The sequence below is a fragment of the Lycorma delicatula genome, chromosome 10, assembly GCF_047948215.1.
Source record: "Lycorma delicatula isolate Av1 chromosome 10, ASM4794821v1, whole genome shotgun sequence".
NCBI classification, from domain to species: domain Eukaryota; kingdom Metazoa; phylum Arthropoda; class Insecta; order Hemiptera; family Fulgoridae; genus Lycorma; species Lycorma delicatula.
This window is the reverse complement of record NC_134464.1, coordinates 103,072,496-103,090,507: the sequence shown is the minus strand read 5'-3', so window position 1 is coordinate 103,090,507 and position 18,012 is coordinate 103,072,496. Positions and strand designations below refer to the sequence as shown.

Sequence of the window (18,012 nt, the reverse complement as noted above, 5' to 3'; positions counted from 1 at the left end):
ATATATATATTTTATTTTATTTTTTTTTCATTAAATAATATTGTACTTAAAATGGTAGACTTGATGCTCTTATCTGCTTGCTCATTGGTTGTCATTAGTTTACTGCTGGCATAGGATTATTATAGGATTTACTTATATTACATTTGTGAGTTAATATAGGAGTGATTCCAGATAAAAAGTTTGGAGCCAGTGGGTAGTTGAAGATTATAGTAATTTTATGATAATTTATTAGTTAGTATAAATCTACATAATGTATTTTTTATTTATTTATTCTGTATGGTGTTAAAATACTAAATATGATCTCTTTGTAGTTAGAATACATGTCATATTACAGTATTGAAAATAAACTGTTCCTGTCATTAATAATGAAAAGGAACCCTTCAAAATTCTTTCTAGTTGATTAATTTACTTGTTCATTTGCAAAAGTAAATTAATTGTTAAACAACTTTTTTTTTAATGACCATATAGATAAATAAAAATGTTTATTTAAAAATAGAACTTGACTTAGAATCTTTTGATTTCTTTTTATTTTACCTGACATTACTGTTTAAATGATAACTCCTATCGTTAAGTAAAGCAAGATTCCTAATCTTTTCTAAAGTACAGAGCATTGTTACAAGGAAAATGTTTAGGTGGAAACACTTAACTAAGTTAAAATGAAATAAGTTTGTCATCGGTTCTTTTATTTGAATTGGACAATTGAAAATTGTTACAACTACAAATCAATATTTACTGTTATACGAGGGTTATTTTTTTTTCAAGGTCCAATCGGTCACAAAATTAAAACCACAGTGAAAATAAAAAAATTTTTATTTGTAATAAGTACTTACATAGTTTCACTACTTCTCTTCATAGTCACCACTCCGATTTAGACATTTGTCATAGCGTGGTACCAACTTTCCAATACCCTCATCATAGAACAGAGCCGCCTGTGTTTTCAGCCATATTTCTATGCACACAGTTTGCGTTACTGAAGTCTCTCACTCACAATGATGTAGAGAGCTGACCTTGAAATTTCAGGAAACGAATCGCTTGTTACAAAAATTGTAAACCGACAATTTTCTCGAATTGCCTCATCCACTCGCTCAACGAGGTCATCGGTTGACACTCGCTTCCTTCCCTGACCACCTGCATCATGAACATCTGTACTTCCTGCTTTAAAGTTCCTACACCATTGTCGCACTTTGCTGTCACTCATTGAAGTTTCACTGCACACATTACTTATTCATTGAATTTCAGCTGCATTACACCCCTCAGCCTGAAGAAATCGAATTACGCACTTCACACTTGGCAGGAGATGCTATCATTGTAGACATGTTTACGTACTAGCTGCATGTTCAGAACTAAACAAAGTGACACAGCGTGATTGAAGGCCATACTAGAGATGCTGTGCAACACATATGCGCAAAGGTTCATCCGATTTTTGCACAGGTTTTTATTTCGCAACCGATCGGACCTTGAAAAAACCTTGTATTTTAATATTTATTGAAAAGATTATTATATAATTATAATTGATAAAAATATTTACAGAAAAAATAGTTTTACTTGAGTATCTCATATAATGTGAAACTTATGCCTGATATTTTTGTCACATATTTCTTTTATGTTATGATATATGCAAGTAAAGGCAACCCTCATTTTTTTTCTAACTTTGTCATCCTTTCTCTTTTTTTTGTTTTTTATGGTGGTTAATGTGATAAACCTTACTTCACATAAATATGAAGTTGAAAAACGAAATTAAATTTTTATGACTTTTTTTATATTTAGATATTTTGTTGCATTTTTGTCCAATATTGATCAATGTTCTGGTATCAAGAAAACACAGTTGATGCTATTGTATACAGATTGAAACATGCTATAAATATTTGTTTACTTTTTTCCAAAGAATGGCCTGATGGAAAGCTGAGAGTTTGTATGTTGAATTAAAATGTTCTCATTTGCACCCTCTATGGTCGTATTGACAGTGTTCAAATGAGTTAAAATTTCTGTTAAATAGCCCAATTTAGCACATCACATATCATTCTTACGGTCCTGTGCAAAGTCAGTATTTTCTTTTTTGAGTTCCAGCGTATGGGAAGGCACCTTTCCTCAAGAAAGTCAAAGTCACCTAACTTTTGTATGATAAAGTAACCCTTCATATTTTGCTTCCTTTCCTAAATATTTTGTTTAAAAATTTGAGGTTCAGTGTTTTCATCTTTATGTAATTTACCATATTAACAACACTAGTCAGAAGACTTTTAATTTTGCAGATAATGAATGGTTTTAATTGTTTTAAATAGAGTATTAAAAAAAAATTTAGTATCAGTAATTCATTAAACCAAATATTTTCAATGAGTCGTAATGTAACTGACCAAAGTGTGCAACACATGTAGACTATTTACCACACCAGTATATACTATGTGATTAAAAGAATTCATTAAAACATAAATGGATTTTATTTAAGTTAATTCTGTAATTAGCTGTTTTTTATCAGTTGGATGTAACTCGTCAGCTAGGCCAAACCTAATGAACCTACAGCATTTTTGAAGTTGAATAATTAAAAAACTATCAATTTAGAAAAAAAAGTCTGAAATGAAATTTTAACTTTTTTTTTGCAATGAATTCGATTCTCCAATAAACATTATAGTTTCCTATTTAAAAAAAAAATTAAGTTCACATTAAAATGATTTTTATTTCACCTTATCAAGGACAATATAGGTTGTGAATCTATTTCCCCCTTGAGATGGAAAAACTTTAATAGGAAATATTTTTTCTTAAAATGTGTAGTTTTTGAGATATAGATGTGTCTCAGTTTAAATGGACCACCCAGTATAATTAACATACTTTTTTCTTGAAAAGAATATTAAGTGCGTAACAATTATTCATGTACCACCTCTGTTTGAAAACAAAGACAAAAACAAATTGAAGCTGATTCTAGCATGTAGGAATAGCCAAATAACTGACTGACCTTCCTACATGCTTCCATCAGTTGTGGGAGGGAATAGCAGAAGCAGTTCTAAGTGAGAACCTATAAATTATCACGGAACCCTTATGACCTGCTTATGGAAGACTGTGATCAGCAGATCACAGGTTGGGAATTACTGATGTACAGTAAATTAAAATTCAGCTTCCAGTTGCTACATAACTTAGCTAAGTAAAACAAATTTAATGCCTTTTCATTTTTTTAAAACAGCTCTACTGAACAGCTTAACAGAATTTGAAAACACTTAAAATAATTAATTATATGACGAACTTTCAAATTAGCTGTTCTTCCTTAGAATCCCCCTCCCAAATTATTTGCACAGTTCTTTTTACAGAGGAGTTACTAGCACAACAATGTCAGTACTAACTTCACTAAAGAAGAAGCAGCATAATTTGCTCTGGAAGAAAAAATTCCATCTAATTTGAAAGCAAAGTCATTCATGAAAATTTAAAACAATAAGTTTTAGATGTTACAGTTTTTATTTATAAAATGTTCTTTTCCTTCTGCAGTGGAAAGAATTTTGCATGAAGTCAGTCAGTATTAATTGCTTACCTTATTGGAATTTTACTCTCAAAATACCGCATAATTGAGCAGGAAAAGAATTAAGCGGGTGTGTCACCTACTTTCCATTTTTCTTTATCTCAGTCACTTGAAGCTATTTCCTACTATTATCTCATTATTCACTAGTATAATAGCATTCATTCAGAAGATTTTGTGAGAATTTAATAGTATATAGTGTGCATATGGAACAGTCAGGTCTCGCTCTTTTTCCTATAGGTTAATTGAATTTTTTTACTCTTTTTTCCATCATGGTTCTTTATAATTTATATGACATTTAAGGAAAAGATTCCTCCAGTTTATTGATTATTTAAGAAAATAATAACTGTTCTTCTATGCTCATAAAAGTAATCCGATCATATAAAATGTTTGCTTACTTTTTCTAGTTTTAATGCATTTTCGGAATATTTTCTGGCTATTGTGTAATAGTCTTCAGTTCACTCTACTACCTTGCAATCTGTTATGATTATACTTTCTTTGTATGGTATCCATTAGTTTAGATAAGTGATTGAAATTTCAGTAACATTCCCTTTTTAATATAATATTTATTACATGGATGAACCCAGAAGTTCTTTTTGTAACTGCTGTACAAAACAAAAGATTTCATTATATGACTTAAAGTGAATTCTAAGTTAATTACATGATCCTCTCTCTGTAACTCAAATCTCAAGGGAATAAGAAATTACTTAAGAGTTATAGAGGTTAATTTTGAGTTCTTCGATTTACAGAAGTTATAAAATTGTAAAGTGCTACTAGCTGGAAACTCAGCAACAATGTCCTTTTTTCCCCTGCATTCACTGCTTGAAAAATTTTCAATTTATCTGCAACAGTTAAACTGTTTACCTTTCTTTTAGCAGTCATTGCACTGTACTTCAGTTTTGTTCAATAAACTGTACACTACACTACAACTATTGTAAATAAAGTTAACTAGCCAAACATGAGAACAATCATCACGCACAAGTAAGAACATGCTACACTGACAGTTGTCGGCAGAAATCGATAAGTTACAATATGCTTGTTTACCGGAAGACGGATTCAAATTAACCAGCTCAATGGCTAGAACTTTAAGATAACGCTGTGTAAGGTTTGGATTTAGACATGGTTTTTGACTTATAGAAGTAAACATTTAGTCATGTCAGCTTATAGAGTTACCACAATAATTTTTCTGAGTTACCCATGGATTTTTTTTTTAACCAAGACAGGTTTTCTCAAGGGAAACAAAAAAAATTTACATTTTTAAGGATTTTGAGTTACCAAGTGTATGGAATGTACTCTCAATGTTAAATTCATCTAGTTGCTTCATAATTAATGCCGTTAGATCTTTCTCTGTAAGTTTGTCTACTTTTAATTCTTTAAGTTGTCTGATATCAGAGGGTTTGATTTTCTAAAATCACTCTTCAGTTAATCTTATATGCTAAAACAATGGATTTTTGTTATTTTTTTACTTTTTTTTAATTCCATTGTTCTATCATTCTAAATAGTATCTTTCTATAAATTATTCCAACAAGCAGATATAGTGAATATCATTTATGCTGATTATAAGTCTCCTATTAAAAATTTCCCAGGTTTTGTTAATGGATGAATTTTGGTAAATTTTTTTAGTTCAATCCATCAATTAATTTAATTAAGCCTTTGAAAGTGACACATATACATGATTTGAGAGCAGCTATAATAACTTCATTTTATGGTTGTAACATTAATGTTTTGTTTGGAAGACATAGCATACCACACTAATGTTAGATTACTTATTTCTTTAAATTTTAAATTTTTTAGTCATTTTACAGAATTCAGATTAAGAAAAACCATGGGATAAAAAGCAAGGATTTTCATAATTTTATAGGTAGTGAATGTTATGATAATTTTCGTTAATTACTAAATGAAATCTTATCATTTTAAACACTGACCACCTGGCATAATTTAACTTATATGAATACTGGAAACAATTTATTGAACGTGGAAATATTTTCATCAATTATTTCCATTTTTAATAAATTGATATTTTATCCTTTTTTTTCTCCTTTTTATTTTCCAGGTACTGCTCCATGTGATTTATCAGTAACGTACTTTAGAAATTTGTGTGTTACTGCTTTTGCTTTTATAATTTTTCGTACATTGAATAAGACTCAATATAAAATACGCATTTCTTAATTGTTAATATAATGGAATAAACAGTGCACCCTTTTACTGAAGATTTATTTTTAATCCTATACAAAAATTTAAGTAGCAGGAATGCGAGGTGAATTTTATAAGAAGTCATGAAGTGGCTCTTTGTACAACAATGTGAAGAAATTATTTTTTTTTTTTAACCACTGAAAGTTAATGAATTTTTATACATGGATGTTGTTAATAAAATTTAAGGGATATTTCATTAATAAATTTTATTATTGTTTATGTCATGATTTATGATTTATTTTCAAGTACAAGTGATTTAACACCAGTGATAGTATATCAGTGGTAGTCCTGAACAAGACAGTAACTATCCCTATCAGAGGTAATCTTGTAGATAGTGTAATTTTTTTTTTTCTTTGGATGAATGCTATAGGAATTGGATAAACCAACCATTTACATCTGGTATCATGTTGGCACCTTCTAAACTGTCAGAAGGACATTTTAGTAGGATGGTAACTCCTTTTGTTATACTTCTGGAATTGATCAAGGACTTGTTTCATATCCAGAAAGTTGCATTAAAAGTCAAAATAATGGTTGAGTTGCTTACTAAGTAAAACCAAGGCTCCCTATTCCTTACAAAATTTGACCTGATCACTGGTAGCATTTACTCACTTTTTAGATAAATCTGTTGGGATTTCACCTTAAAAATATTTGGAAACATTTTTGTGTATTACAGTGGAGTCTCAATAATCTGGCGTGGGTTGGGACCGAGGGGGTGCCAAATTATAAAAAATGCCAGATTACTGGATTTTTGCAAATACATATAATAATACTACTGTGTAGTTCAATGCTATTTATATAAAATAATGAAAATACATTTGAATTTTAACTAAATTACTGTTTTTTATTAAAATAATTATTATTGTAATGACTATATCGTAGTAATATTTACAAAAAAATCTTTCAGCATAGTATTAGCAAAAAAAAAATATTAAAAAACTTGAAAAACCGGATTAGAATTTTAAATTATAATATTGGATTCTTTAAAATATAATATGTAGGCTAATTATTATAATAACTATACCAAAAAAATAATTGTATTTTTTATTATTAACAAATAAAATCTTTAAAAAACGATTTATGAAAAATAATAACCTTTTTGCAGTATTTGCATGGTATTGCGACTACTACTGTACGATATTTGGTTGATGAACACAACACTTACATTAACATGATAACAAAATAAATGACAAATAAAAAAAAAGCAATAACATTAAATAGCCTACTCTTAACAAAAAAACTTGTGTGACAAAACATAATTTCTATCATTTTCAGTTACACGGGCTTGAAAAAAGAATGTATGGTTTTTTCTCATGAATGATTCTTGAAAAACCTATTCACATAATTTTTTTAATTAAAGATATTTGTCTACATCAATGTTTCTTTCTTCAGCCCATTTAATACAGGTGGTGAATACTGACAAAGCTTCTTTACATCGTACAGGGATTTTCAACAAAGTTTGCTCTACAGTTGTTTCTTCTTCAGATTTATTTTGTTAATTATATTATCATCAGAGAGTTTTGGAGGTTCATCATCATCTTCAAGCCAAGACCGTACTATCTTTAATCTGTGTTTTTCCATAGATTTATTAGTGCCTGCATTCAACAGAATTGTTGATAAAATTTCCATACTTCCTTAAGATTGTCAGTTTCACTAGTATCATTTTCATCTTTTTCAGTTAAAAGTGGACGTGATGGCCACAATGATTTCCATGACTTAATTACACCCGCTCTCATCGGCATTGTAAATTTGTTAGGGAACAAGGGTTCATTGATTTTATTTTATCTTTTAACTCCTCTATGAAAGGAGCTACAGTTGAAGAATCACTTGCTAATTTTTCCCCAGTCACACACAAAAAAATGAATACCCCATATTGTTTTTTAAATTTGTCAGGCCATCCATGGAAAATTTGTCAGGTTCATAATTTTTTGATAAAAGAATTCTGCTTTTTCACAAAAAATATTACCATTTATTAGAATGTGTCTACTTCATTCTTGTAGGAACCAGACATACACAGCTACAGCTTCTTCTGTTTGAGGAAATTTGTCTTTTTCCAGGATCAGACATAGTAGTTTTTATGAAATTTTTAAGGACATCATATATTTTAGCACTACTAACTTTGATACTCCTTGGCCAATTCTGTTTGTTCGCACCTTTATCCAGTTTTTGAAAATTTCAGATTTCTGTTTTAAATTTAAAGTTTTGTGCTTAAGTTTAACATTTTATACTACTGTTATGTATAAATATGTATCTGTTTAAAAACACACTAACTCACATACACCACACAAACGATACTTAAAAAAAAAGAAATGTTACCAAACGTAAAACGAATTAAGCACAATTAAAAACTGGCTTTCTTAACATTAGTTACAGTAGCGTACAGGAAACCTAACGCTGTCACGTTATAGTACCAACAATAACTATCGCTGCTTGTCGTTTATCCCCAGATATCTGATCCAAGCCCTGCTTATTAATGTCCTTTTACTTTTTGTTTCTGATCGATAAAACTCACCATAGCACAAGTTGTAAGAAGAGTGACAGAAAATCATTTCTGTTTTCACTAACAAGAGTTACATTTAAATAGGCATGCGCATAGGTCTATTTATACAATGCATACTGTTCGTATTTTTCCATACGTGTTTTACAGTACATATTTCATACATGTTTATAAATGTGCCACAACAGATTTATCAAAATGCAGAATATTTTCAAAAGAAGTTTATCATCTAACGTGTATGCGTCAATATTTTTTGGCCAGACTACTGAGACTTCAGCGTATATATTTTCATTCATGGTTAAAGCATCAATATTGTTGTAAAAACATTTTGATTTATAAATTCAAATCGTTAAAAGATTTGGAACTTCATTAGTAACAATCACTTCTAAAACATTTCAATGTTTTTGAAGCAAATTAAGTTATACACCTTCATCCCATCTCAATTTAACTGTTTCCTATTCTATTCAATATTTTATTGTAGAAATTTTATTTATTTAACATACAAAACTATTGAAACCTCTTGTGCAATAATAGCAGAATGAACCTCTTCCTCATTTATAACTGGGAATCCTGCACATCTATTTAATATTCTATCCATTCTTTGCGTCTTATCTTCAGAAGTGAATAAACCAGAAAATGAGTAAAGAAGATTGTTTGTTATGTTAATCATCTCATTTGAAATTTTTAGCATATCATCTTGAGTTCGGAGAATTTGTTCTTTGTTTGGGCTACCTTTGTAGAAGGCAAAGTTTTGTTTTTCTAAGCGATTTTTAATTTAACCGATTAAAAATCATTTCTTTAAAACTTAATAAGAATAATTCCCTTTTTTTGTAGGGAAACTTAAATGGTTCGGTTTTTATGAAACCAAACCACTACAATGTACATATTCTACATACAGACTTACGTAAACTGAACTGTTTGAACATCTGATGTTTTGAATTATTCCCATGCCGTATAAAGATTTAAAAATGATATGATAAATTTTTACCATGAATACAAAACTTTTTTTGAAAAACATGAATACTGATTTTTTTTTATCGGTATTGTGATAAAAACAAACTTCAGATTTCAACAGAAATATTCATTTTGACTAGTTTCGGTGTGACTTGTACATACGTATGTATCTGGCATAATTAAAAAACGATTAGCCGTAGAATGTTGAAATTTTTGATTTAGGACTGTTGTAACATCTAGTTGTACACCTCCTCTTTTGATTGCAATTGACTGAACAAAGTGTCCAAAAAAGCCCAAAATCCAAACAATTTGGATTTTGGACTTTTTCTTAACTGCAGTAATAAGCTCTCATTGAGAGCATTTCATAAGTGGTACTTATTTTCATCGGTTCCAGAGTTATAGCCAAATAAAATTTTAATTAATGAAATATTTGGATCTTACAAGGCACATCGGTTCGAATCAGACTTCATTTCCTTTTTTTTTAACTCTCCCTTTTTTTTAATTTAAATATATAATTATTAACCTCTGATTGAAAAAAACTTTTTACGATAAATAATAATAGCAATAAAATGTAGAAGAAGTTATTAATGAAATAAAATTTGATATACCTTTCATTTTAAAAACATATATGTAATTTAATAGGCATACAAGGAAGTCATATGGTGTCCACAGCATATTTTTATATTTAAAATGTCACTCACTTCCTTATGGAAACAGATCAGTTTGTATTTTTTTTCTGTAAATGCATTTAAGGGTATTCATTTAAGGGTGCTCATCACTTTGTTTTAAACTAATCCCAAAAAATAATAATCAATACAAGAAGTTTGATTCTTTTGATTTAGTTCTCTATTCATTGCTTATCTTGTTAACTCCAAAGTAGTACTGTAGTAACAATCACCAAAGATAATGCAAAATCTACATATAGCATAAATTATATGTGCTTAGAAAAGTTATATTTAATTCAGTTTTTTTTTTTTTTTTAATTATAGATACAAACTTATAAACATTTTCTTCTTTTTATAAAATTTTGGCACAGATTTCTCTAGTTCATCAAAATCAAATGATTTTTATTTTATATTAAAAACCTTTTTTTTTACTCATCTCAAAGGTTTAAACACTCAGTATATTTTAATTCTGTTTTCATGACCCACCGGGTTGGTCTAGTGGTGAACGCGACTTCCCAAATCCATAGGATTCGGAAGTCAAGAGTTCAAGTTCTATTAAAGTCAGTTATTATTACACAGATTTGAATACTAAATCGTGGATACCGGTGTTCTTTGGTGGTTGGGTTTCAATTAACCACACATCTCAGGAATGGTCGAACTGAGACTGTTTAAGACTATACACTTCAGTTACGCTCTTGCATATCATCCTCTGAAGTAATATCTGAATGGTAATTCCCAGAGGCTAAAGAGGAAAAAAAGAATCCTGTTTTCATAAATGTGTGGCACTTCATATTAGCCAATCAGTAAAATCGTTCATATCTTTTCTTTTTATGAACGCTTTTATTTTATTTTAAATAAACACATTTTTTTTTATTATTTAATTAATTTAAAAAAGAGTACATTTAGCTTTTATACAATAGTTTTATCAATTTTTTATCTTGAATTTTGAGGAAATCAATGTGTGAAATTTTCAATAGAACTACATTAGAAGAAAATTAGTTTTGAATTTCAAAATTTTTTTATATTAGCCTCAAAATAGATAGCCTCAAAATCATGTTATATATATATATATATATATATAACATGAATAAATGTTATGTAGTAAACATTTATCTATCTATAGTTAAGATTTATCATTGATTTGATTTTTGCTTAAGAAATTAAATCACTTTCAACCTCATACCTGATAATATTAGATATTTAGCAAAAATTGTAACAATAAAATTAAGCTTTAGACAAAGCCAGCTATAGAGAACTTAATTAATCATGAATTAACAGTATTTAGCATAGAAAATAAAGATTTATTTGTATAAGGTCTTCAGAAAATAACCAAACCTTTTTTTTATATCTATTATTAATTTTACAGATTATTGGTCCTTGCCCCCTTCAAAGTACTGCCTTCCGCTATTTACACACTTTCCCCAGCAGTATTTCCACTTTGCAAAGCAGTCCTCAATAGTTTCAAAATGGTATACTTTCATCTCTGATTTTAATTTTGGAAATAAGAGAAAAATCACAAGGAGTCAGGTTTGGCGAGTAGTGAGGCTGAGGGAGGACATTCATTTGAATTTTGGCACAAAACTGACGAATTGACAAAGCTGAGTGTGTGGGTGCATTGTGGTGGTAAAGGAACCATGAGTTGTCTCGCTACAACTCTGGTCTCACTTTGCAGATTTTTCCATAAAACACCTTGACAGTACGCACATTTTACTGTTTCTCCTTGAGGCAAGAATTCAAAATGCACACAATTCCATTAAAATCGAAAAAACAAAAGATTATCACATTGACACTGGATTGAGACCAACATGCTTTCTTGGAGCGTGGAGATCCTTTGCCAATCCATTGTGATGATCGAACGTTTGTCTCGATGTTAATAGCCATAAATTCAGCTTTCATCTCCCAAAATTACATTCCTTTACATGAATATTTGATCGTCATTAGCTTGTTCAAGATGTTGCCGACAAACATCCACTCAATGTTCTTTCTGCTGTTCAGTTATCAAATGAGGAGCAAACTTTGCTGCTACTCCATGCATGTTCAATTTTTCAGTCAAAATGTCATGGCATGACCATTTGAGATTCTAACCTCTTCTGCAAGTTGTCTGGAAGTAAATCGGCTATTTGCATGCACCAGATCATTAATTATGTGAACATGGCTGTTGTCAGTTGAAGTCGAAGGCCTTCCTGGTGGAGGGTCATCCATTTGACTGACAGCCTCTATTAAATTTTGAAAACTATTTGTGTACAACTCAGAGCATCATCTCTGTAAGCTTGATTCAAAAGTTGAAACATTTCTGTGGAAATTTCACATAAAACTTTACGTTGTATTGTTGCTCCCAAAGATAATGCTGAAAAACAAGTTGCACTCAAACAACAACATGAAAACTAAACGAGATATCAACAACCCAAGAACATGTGGTTACAAAGGAGGTTATGTGGAACACAATGCTGCCAAACACATGCCACTAAATATCTTCTTTTACGCATAATTAAAAACATTCGGTTATTTTCTGAGCATATGTCATATTTATTATAACTATTTACTTTTTTCTCAGCCTAAATGAAAATAGCTTTGTAAGATTTTTGTTTCAGTGTTCTCTGCAGGTTTGTTTCTGTCGTAATTAGAACTATAATATTCAGTATTACCATAATTTATATCATGTGTAACATTTTTATGATCATCATTTTTGTTAAGAAAATTATGTAATATTGTAATTTTAGATGTCATATTGTGATAAGATTAAAATAAATTATATTCTCTATTGTTATTGGACCATCACAGCTAAAAATTCATTATATAAATAACTTTGTTACAATGGACGTTAAAAACATTATCAAGTATTTGTTACCACAATTGGTCGTTGTTTAACAATAATTTCCCAAAACAATAGTTAAAGTATCAATATTCAACTTTTTTAATAAAATCATCCATTCTGATTTGTTTAGTTAGAACAGCAAACAGACTTTATTAGATTATTGCTGACCTAGCATTTTGATGTACAAGGCAATCGATATCTATTTCTATTACCATTACAAGGTTGTAGTAAATATAAAAAGGATGTTCCAAAACAACTGTCAGTAACACTTGTACTTCCAAACAACACAATCCAGCTATCCAACAATGTAGGCTTTCAGTTCAAACCAGCTAACAATAGATGGATTGTGAGATAATTTGGGTAAAGAATTCTTTGTAATATGTGTGTTTGAAAAGATGTACATAAATTTAACCATACAGATTTATTTTATGAGTAAGTTTACAACAATTATCTGCTACTGCTGTCCTTCATTATACCTCGTCACATGTGTTGACCTTGTGGAAGAAATCTGGATTGTCATTAAGCATCTTCAGTCACTGGTTGCTAATTTCCACTAAATTATTCATCCGGTCTATCACCAGATTGAGCTTGTTGAGTAGATTCATCACATGTTCAAGTTGTTGGTCAGAATGTGATTGACACATGTTTTGGAATGTGGATCAGGGATTCGGACTGACAAACATTTTTCATGAATACTCACTGCCATGGTGTTTATGCCATGTTTATTCAGTAATTATAATTGATGTCTGGTTCTCATAGTAGGAATAGCGTGGCTGAACTTGCAACCTTTGACAAATGCTGTACGCCAACAAAATATCATCTCATGTAAACATTCTTTTATCAAACGCAATACTGAATCACACAATGTTGCTCTGTTTTTTATATCCATACTCGCAGTATAAAAAACTTGGAGTGTAAAAATCAACATTCATTGTTAGTACCCCTGCTGAGCATAGACTAATGAACAAAACATATTTGTATGTTTTGTTCTTTATTTAGTGCATTGTTGTTATGGTTGTTCAAGTTGAACTACATGTCTAATCTGTTAGCAGTTCATTTTTCAGAAATTCAAGCACTGCTGAGAGTTTTAATACAGCCTATCTATGTTTGCTGTATGTTAAACTTTATTTTTTCTGTTATATTTCATCACAGTTAAAACTTTTAAAAACTCTTAAAAGTGAGCCTTAGCAAATTTCTTATATCATTATATTTGCAATATAATATACAATTTTATTATTACATTCACATGCCCCCATTATAAGAAAATTACTTCCCTGTTAATAAAATATTTATATTATATACCAATGTTCAGTATGTGGTGGCTTCTGTATGCTGTAGTTTCAAGCTATATCTGTCTCATTCTCATCAATTTTTAGTCAGTTTGTTCAATTACCTATATGAATATGGTGGTATTAAACTTTATTCAAAATTATGTTATGAAATGTTAGATTATCAACTAAGTTTTCAATTTAAGAGCCTCATTTCAAATGCAGGTAACTCCACTTTGACTAATTAAGGAAATAAGAAAAACTGTTATAATTATTTCCTTCCTTTTTTGACAATGTAAAATTTTTTCTTTGTTCTTTGAAATATTTGGTTAATAAAATATATTTTGTAATAAGTGAATCGCTATTAAATTTTGAAATATCTGGTTTTTGAAACCAATACATAGATTTATCTAGTTTTGATTTCTACTCAATTTGATATACTTGTTTCTGAGATCAAGATTTTACCTTCTCAAATAAATAGCCTTTGCTGATCTTCAGTAATTATAAAAATAATGATGATGAAGGGTTTTATAATATTAATTAAAAATTAAAAAATTTAATCAAAAAACTAAATTATAAAATATAATAGCGCTAACTTAATATTGTTATTTTCAAAACAAAAATGTTCATTATTCTTTTAAATTTGTGAGGATTCATCATCGTCTTCATGAATTTCACATATTTCTTCAAAAGGTACAGTCATTAAATAAATGATCTAACTGATGACAGGTTGAAAATAATTAAGTTTTTTTAGTATATCATAATCTTCACCATAATGAGTAATTAATAATTTACAAATGTCAGATTTTCAATTTTCAGCATATTAATATTATGTAAATTATTTGGTTGTATTATACCAGGATTCAACATGCTGGATTGAATTTATTTTTACTCAAGGTTTTTGAAAACACCTTTTTTTGTACCTGTATAAAATTTCTCTTTTAACCCCTATGTTTTTATTATGAACACTAGACAAAATGTAAGCAGTTATTTTGGAAATGCCTTGAAATTATACTTCCATATATTGTTGACTCTGTTCTTCAGTCATATATTGGGCATTTACCAACAACAGATTATCATCTAAAACTTCTGATGATTAAACTTTTTTCTATTAAACTGAAAAATTCAGTCAGAAGGCAAAGATGCAGTAATTAACCAGTTTCTGCATATTGCCAGAATAATAAAATTGTATTTAATTAAGAAAGAAAATAAAACTGAGGCACCTTGATAGATGCTTTTTGGTGTTGATCCTCTCTGCAGGAGTAACCATTACATTTCACATTTTTAAGGTTCAATTTTGAGTGTCCTTGAAAAACAGTGAGATCATGTAATGTAGTCCCTTCAGTCAGTAATGCTGAGTAAACAAATTTTTTTGCAGGTCTCAAGAAAGTATTAGAAATGATATGGATCTTTATTCCTTAGCTTGAAAAAAATGCTTTTGTTTTTAATTTCTATATTTGATAATTTTCATTAATCTATTTTTTGTTGTGAAATTTGTTCCCCCTAATTCAGTGAAAGTTGCAAACCTTGACCTTACTTTTGACTATGATAGTCATTTTTGTCTTGAGTTATCCTTTGGCCTGTGTATTTACTGAATGAATTTCAGTACACTGCAATATAAATTTTTCCTGGTCCAATTTTGAATAAAAATAATTATAATAAATCATTAATTGGAAAAGTTGAACACTTAAAACATTTAACTTTAAGTTTGCCGATCTCTATGGCAGAGTGATATGTCTCGGCCTACCATCCAGAATATCGGATTTGAATCCCAGTCGGGCATCGCATTTTTCACTCGCTACAAAATTTCCATTTTCATATTCCTACACACAAGCTTCGAGCTTTCGTAGTAAATCAGTTCATCAAGTAACTTATATCCACAGTTTGGGTAAGTTGGCAAGTCTCTAGCTGAAAACCTACAATAAAAAGAAATTCTTATAAGCTTGAAATCATAGAAGTTCAGTAGTAAGAGACCTACGTATGCAAGAAGACAACTTACTTAGAACCTCCTTAAAGTAGGAGGAGGTTCCCTTAGTTTGTAAAATCATGAACTGCCCTAAAGTTTCTCAAGAAAAATTCAATTCATTACACAGTAAAGTACGAATTTAAACTGTAAATTACAGATAATATTGATCTATTTTTATGTATCATTAAAAGAAAAGAATAGAGAGTACTATTTTTATACCAATTTTTTTATAACATACTACTTCCATTATTAAGATAGTGATAACCTCTTCCTATATTTGATGAACTAACTTCTGAAATACTTAAAGAAAAAAGTACCCATTAAGTAGTCACAATTATAACTAATCCCACTTCCTTTTTTAAAATTATCAATAGTTATTATGCAATGGAAAAACATACATGTTCAGAGGACTGGCAGTGTACTCCTAACCTACATAAATATGGTGGAAATTTTGACTGGCTGGTTACAGTTACTCGATTATGTTAAATAATATAAATAAATAGAAATAAATTAAAGTCTTAAAAAGGAAAAGGTACTTAAATCTTAAACTACTTCATTTTCCATTATCAGTTAGATACTGTGGAATTAGTGGATGAGATATAAATAAAAAAATAAGTATTAACAAGCAGGGATTTGTTTTGCCTAAAACATTATTTATTTTTTGATCAACAGTTTTCTTTTTGATGTAAATACAGTTAGAAATATTTCATAAATGTTGTTTACTTATTCAATAATATTAATTAGTTTCTTACTTTTTAGATTTTAAATCAATTTATTTGTAAATGGTTTTTGAGCATGTTCTTGTTTTCCAGTTTTTTGAACCTGCGCCATATTTAATTCAATACAGAAAATATACATTCATCAAAATCTAAATGTATAGTTAAGTTTTTCAACAAAGTGTTTTTAAAATGTATATTCTTCCGTTTTTACAAATTAACCACTGTCTTGTTCTCAGGCTCTAGATGAAAACAACAAAAGGATTTTTAAAAGTATCAGTGGCTGTCCATGATGCTTCCTTCTATTATAAAATAATTTTATGGAAATTAAACACACCAGCAGTTATAAAAAGACAGGTTTTGTAAAATAATTAATAAGGAAAAATGTGAATCCAGTGTCTTCCTGTAAACAGTAAGAACAACTTGTTACCTTTTCAGATATTTCTTTTACTCCGAAAACATTTTCTAACCTCCATAAATTAATGATAAAAATTTTTTTTTTTACTTTGAAATTTTTGTTTGCCCTTACTACACGTGTTTATTAAGAGTAGTTTATTAAATTGTTTTATTTAGTGCAATATTAATTGAGTATTATTCTTCAATAAAAGAAAAATTGTTATAACTTTCCATATTTATGAAATTAAGTAGTAATTGATAATGTAAAATACCTTAGTTGAATATAATGGATTAATGCGTATATGTGAATTAGAATTTATTAATAGCCAATTCTTTTCATAATATTGTGTTTGTACCATACTAAAGGTACTGTTGTTAAGTAAATATTTTGTATTGAATAATATTGTTTATTTTTTCTTTAATATGATTAATCATGTTAGTGTTATACTTGATTAATTAGTTAAAAATTAATTTTGCCTAATATTGTGATGTAATATTAGCTATTTGTGATTTAAATAATTAGACTACTGTCCTTGGATTAGTGTTATATATTCCATAGATTCATAATCTATAAATGTTTAATTTAGAAGTAATTTATTAAATTTTAAAGTTTTTATTAATTCTTACATATTTTTAAAGGTTATTATACGAAAAAGAATTTTTAATTAAATAATTTGCCTTTTATGAATAGTGCATTCATGCTTAATATTGTAGATGTAATTTTTGTATAAATAGGCTGAACTATTCCTTACGTACCCCTTGCAGGCCAAAAGGAACATAAAATATTTTAACTTAGGAAATTAGTATGTTCTTACATTTATTAATTTTAAAAAAGTCCTAGTTTTCCAAACCCTTAACCCTTAGGTTTTTAAGATACCTTTATTCTATTTTCCTTGAATGGATGCCATTGGATAAGGTCAACTGCCACCTTGATATCTGTAGTGTCATTCTGGCACTTTCCAGAATCCATCAAGGCAACTGCTTCTTTATTCAGTTGTAGTGACCCTCTTTGTCTATAAAACTATCCCAGAACTCCCTACCCAAAA

The 18,012-nt window shown here is 29.1% G+C and overlaps 1 protein-coding gene across 2 annotated transcripts in view; it reads left to right on the top strand.

Annotated features, from left to right (window-relative positions):
* Positions 1 to 16,835, top strand: part of nmd (no mitochondrial derivative) — a 58,301-nt gene extending 41,466 nt beyond the window's left edge. The window contains exon 8 of one of the 2 annotated variants that reach the window (XM_075376939.1): positions 16,810 to 16,835. In XM_075376939.1, the coding sequence (XP_075233054.1) occupies positions 16,810 to 16,820 (11 nt within the window). In that variant the 3' untranslated portion in view covers positions 16,821 to 16,835. Of the gene's footprint in view, positions 1 to 5,552; positions 5,828 to 16,809 lie in introns of those variants that run through there. The other variant, XM_075376938.1, reaches the window with a different exon arrangement.
* Positions 16,836 to 18,012: the final 1,177 nt, after the last annotated feature.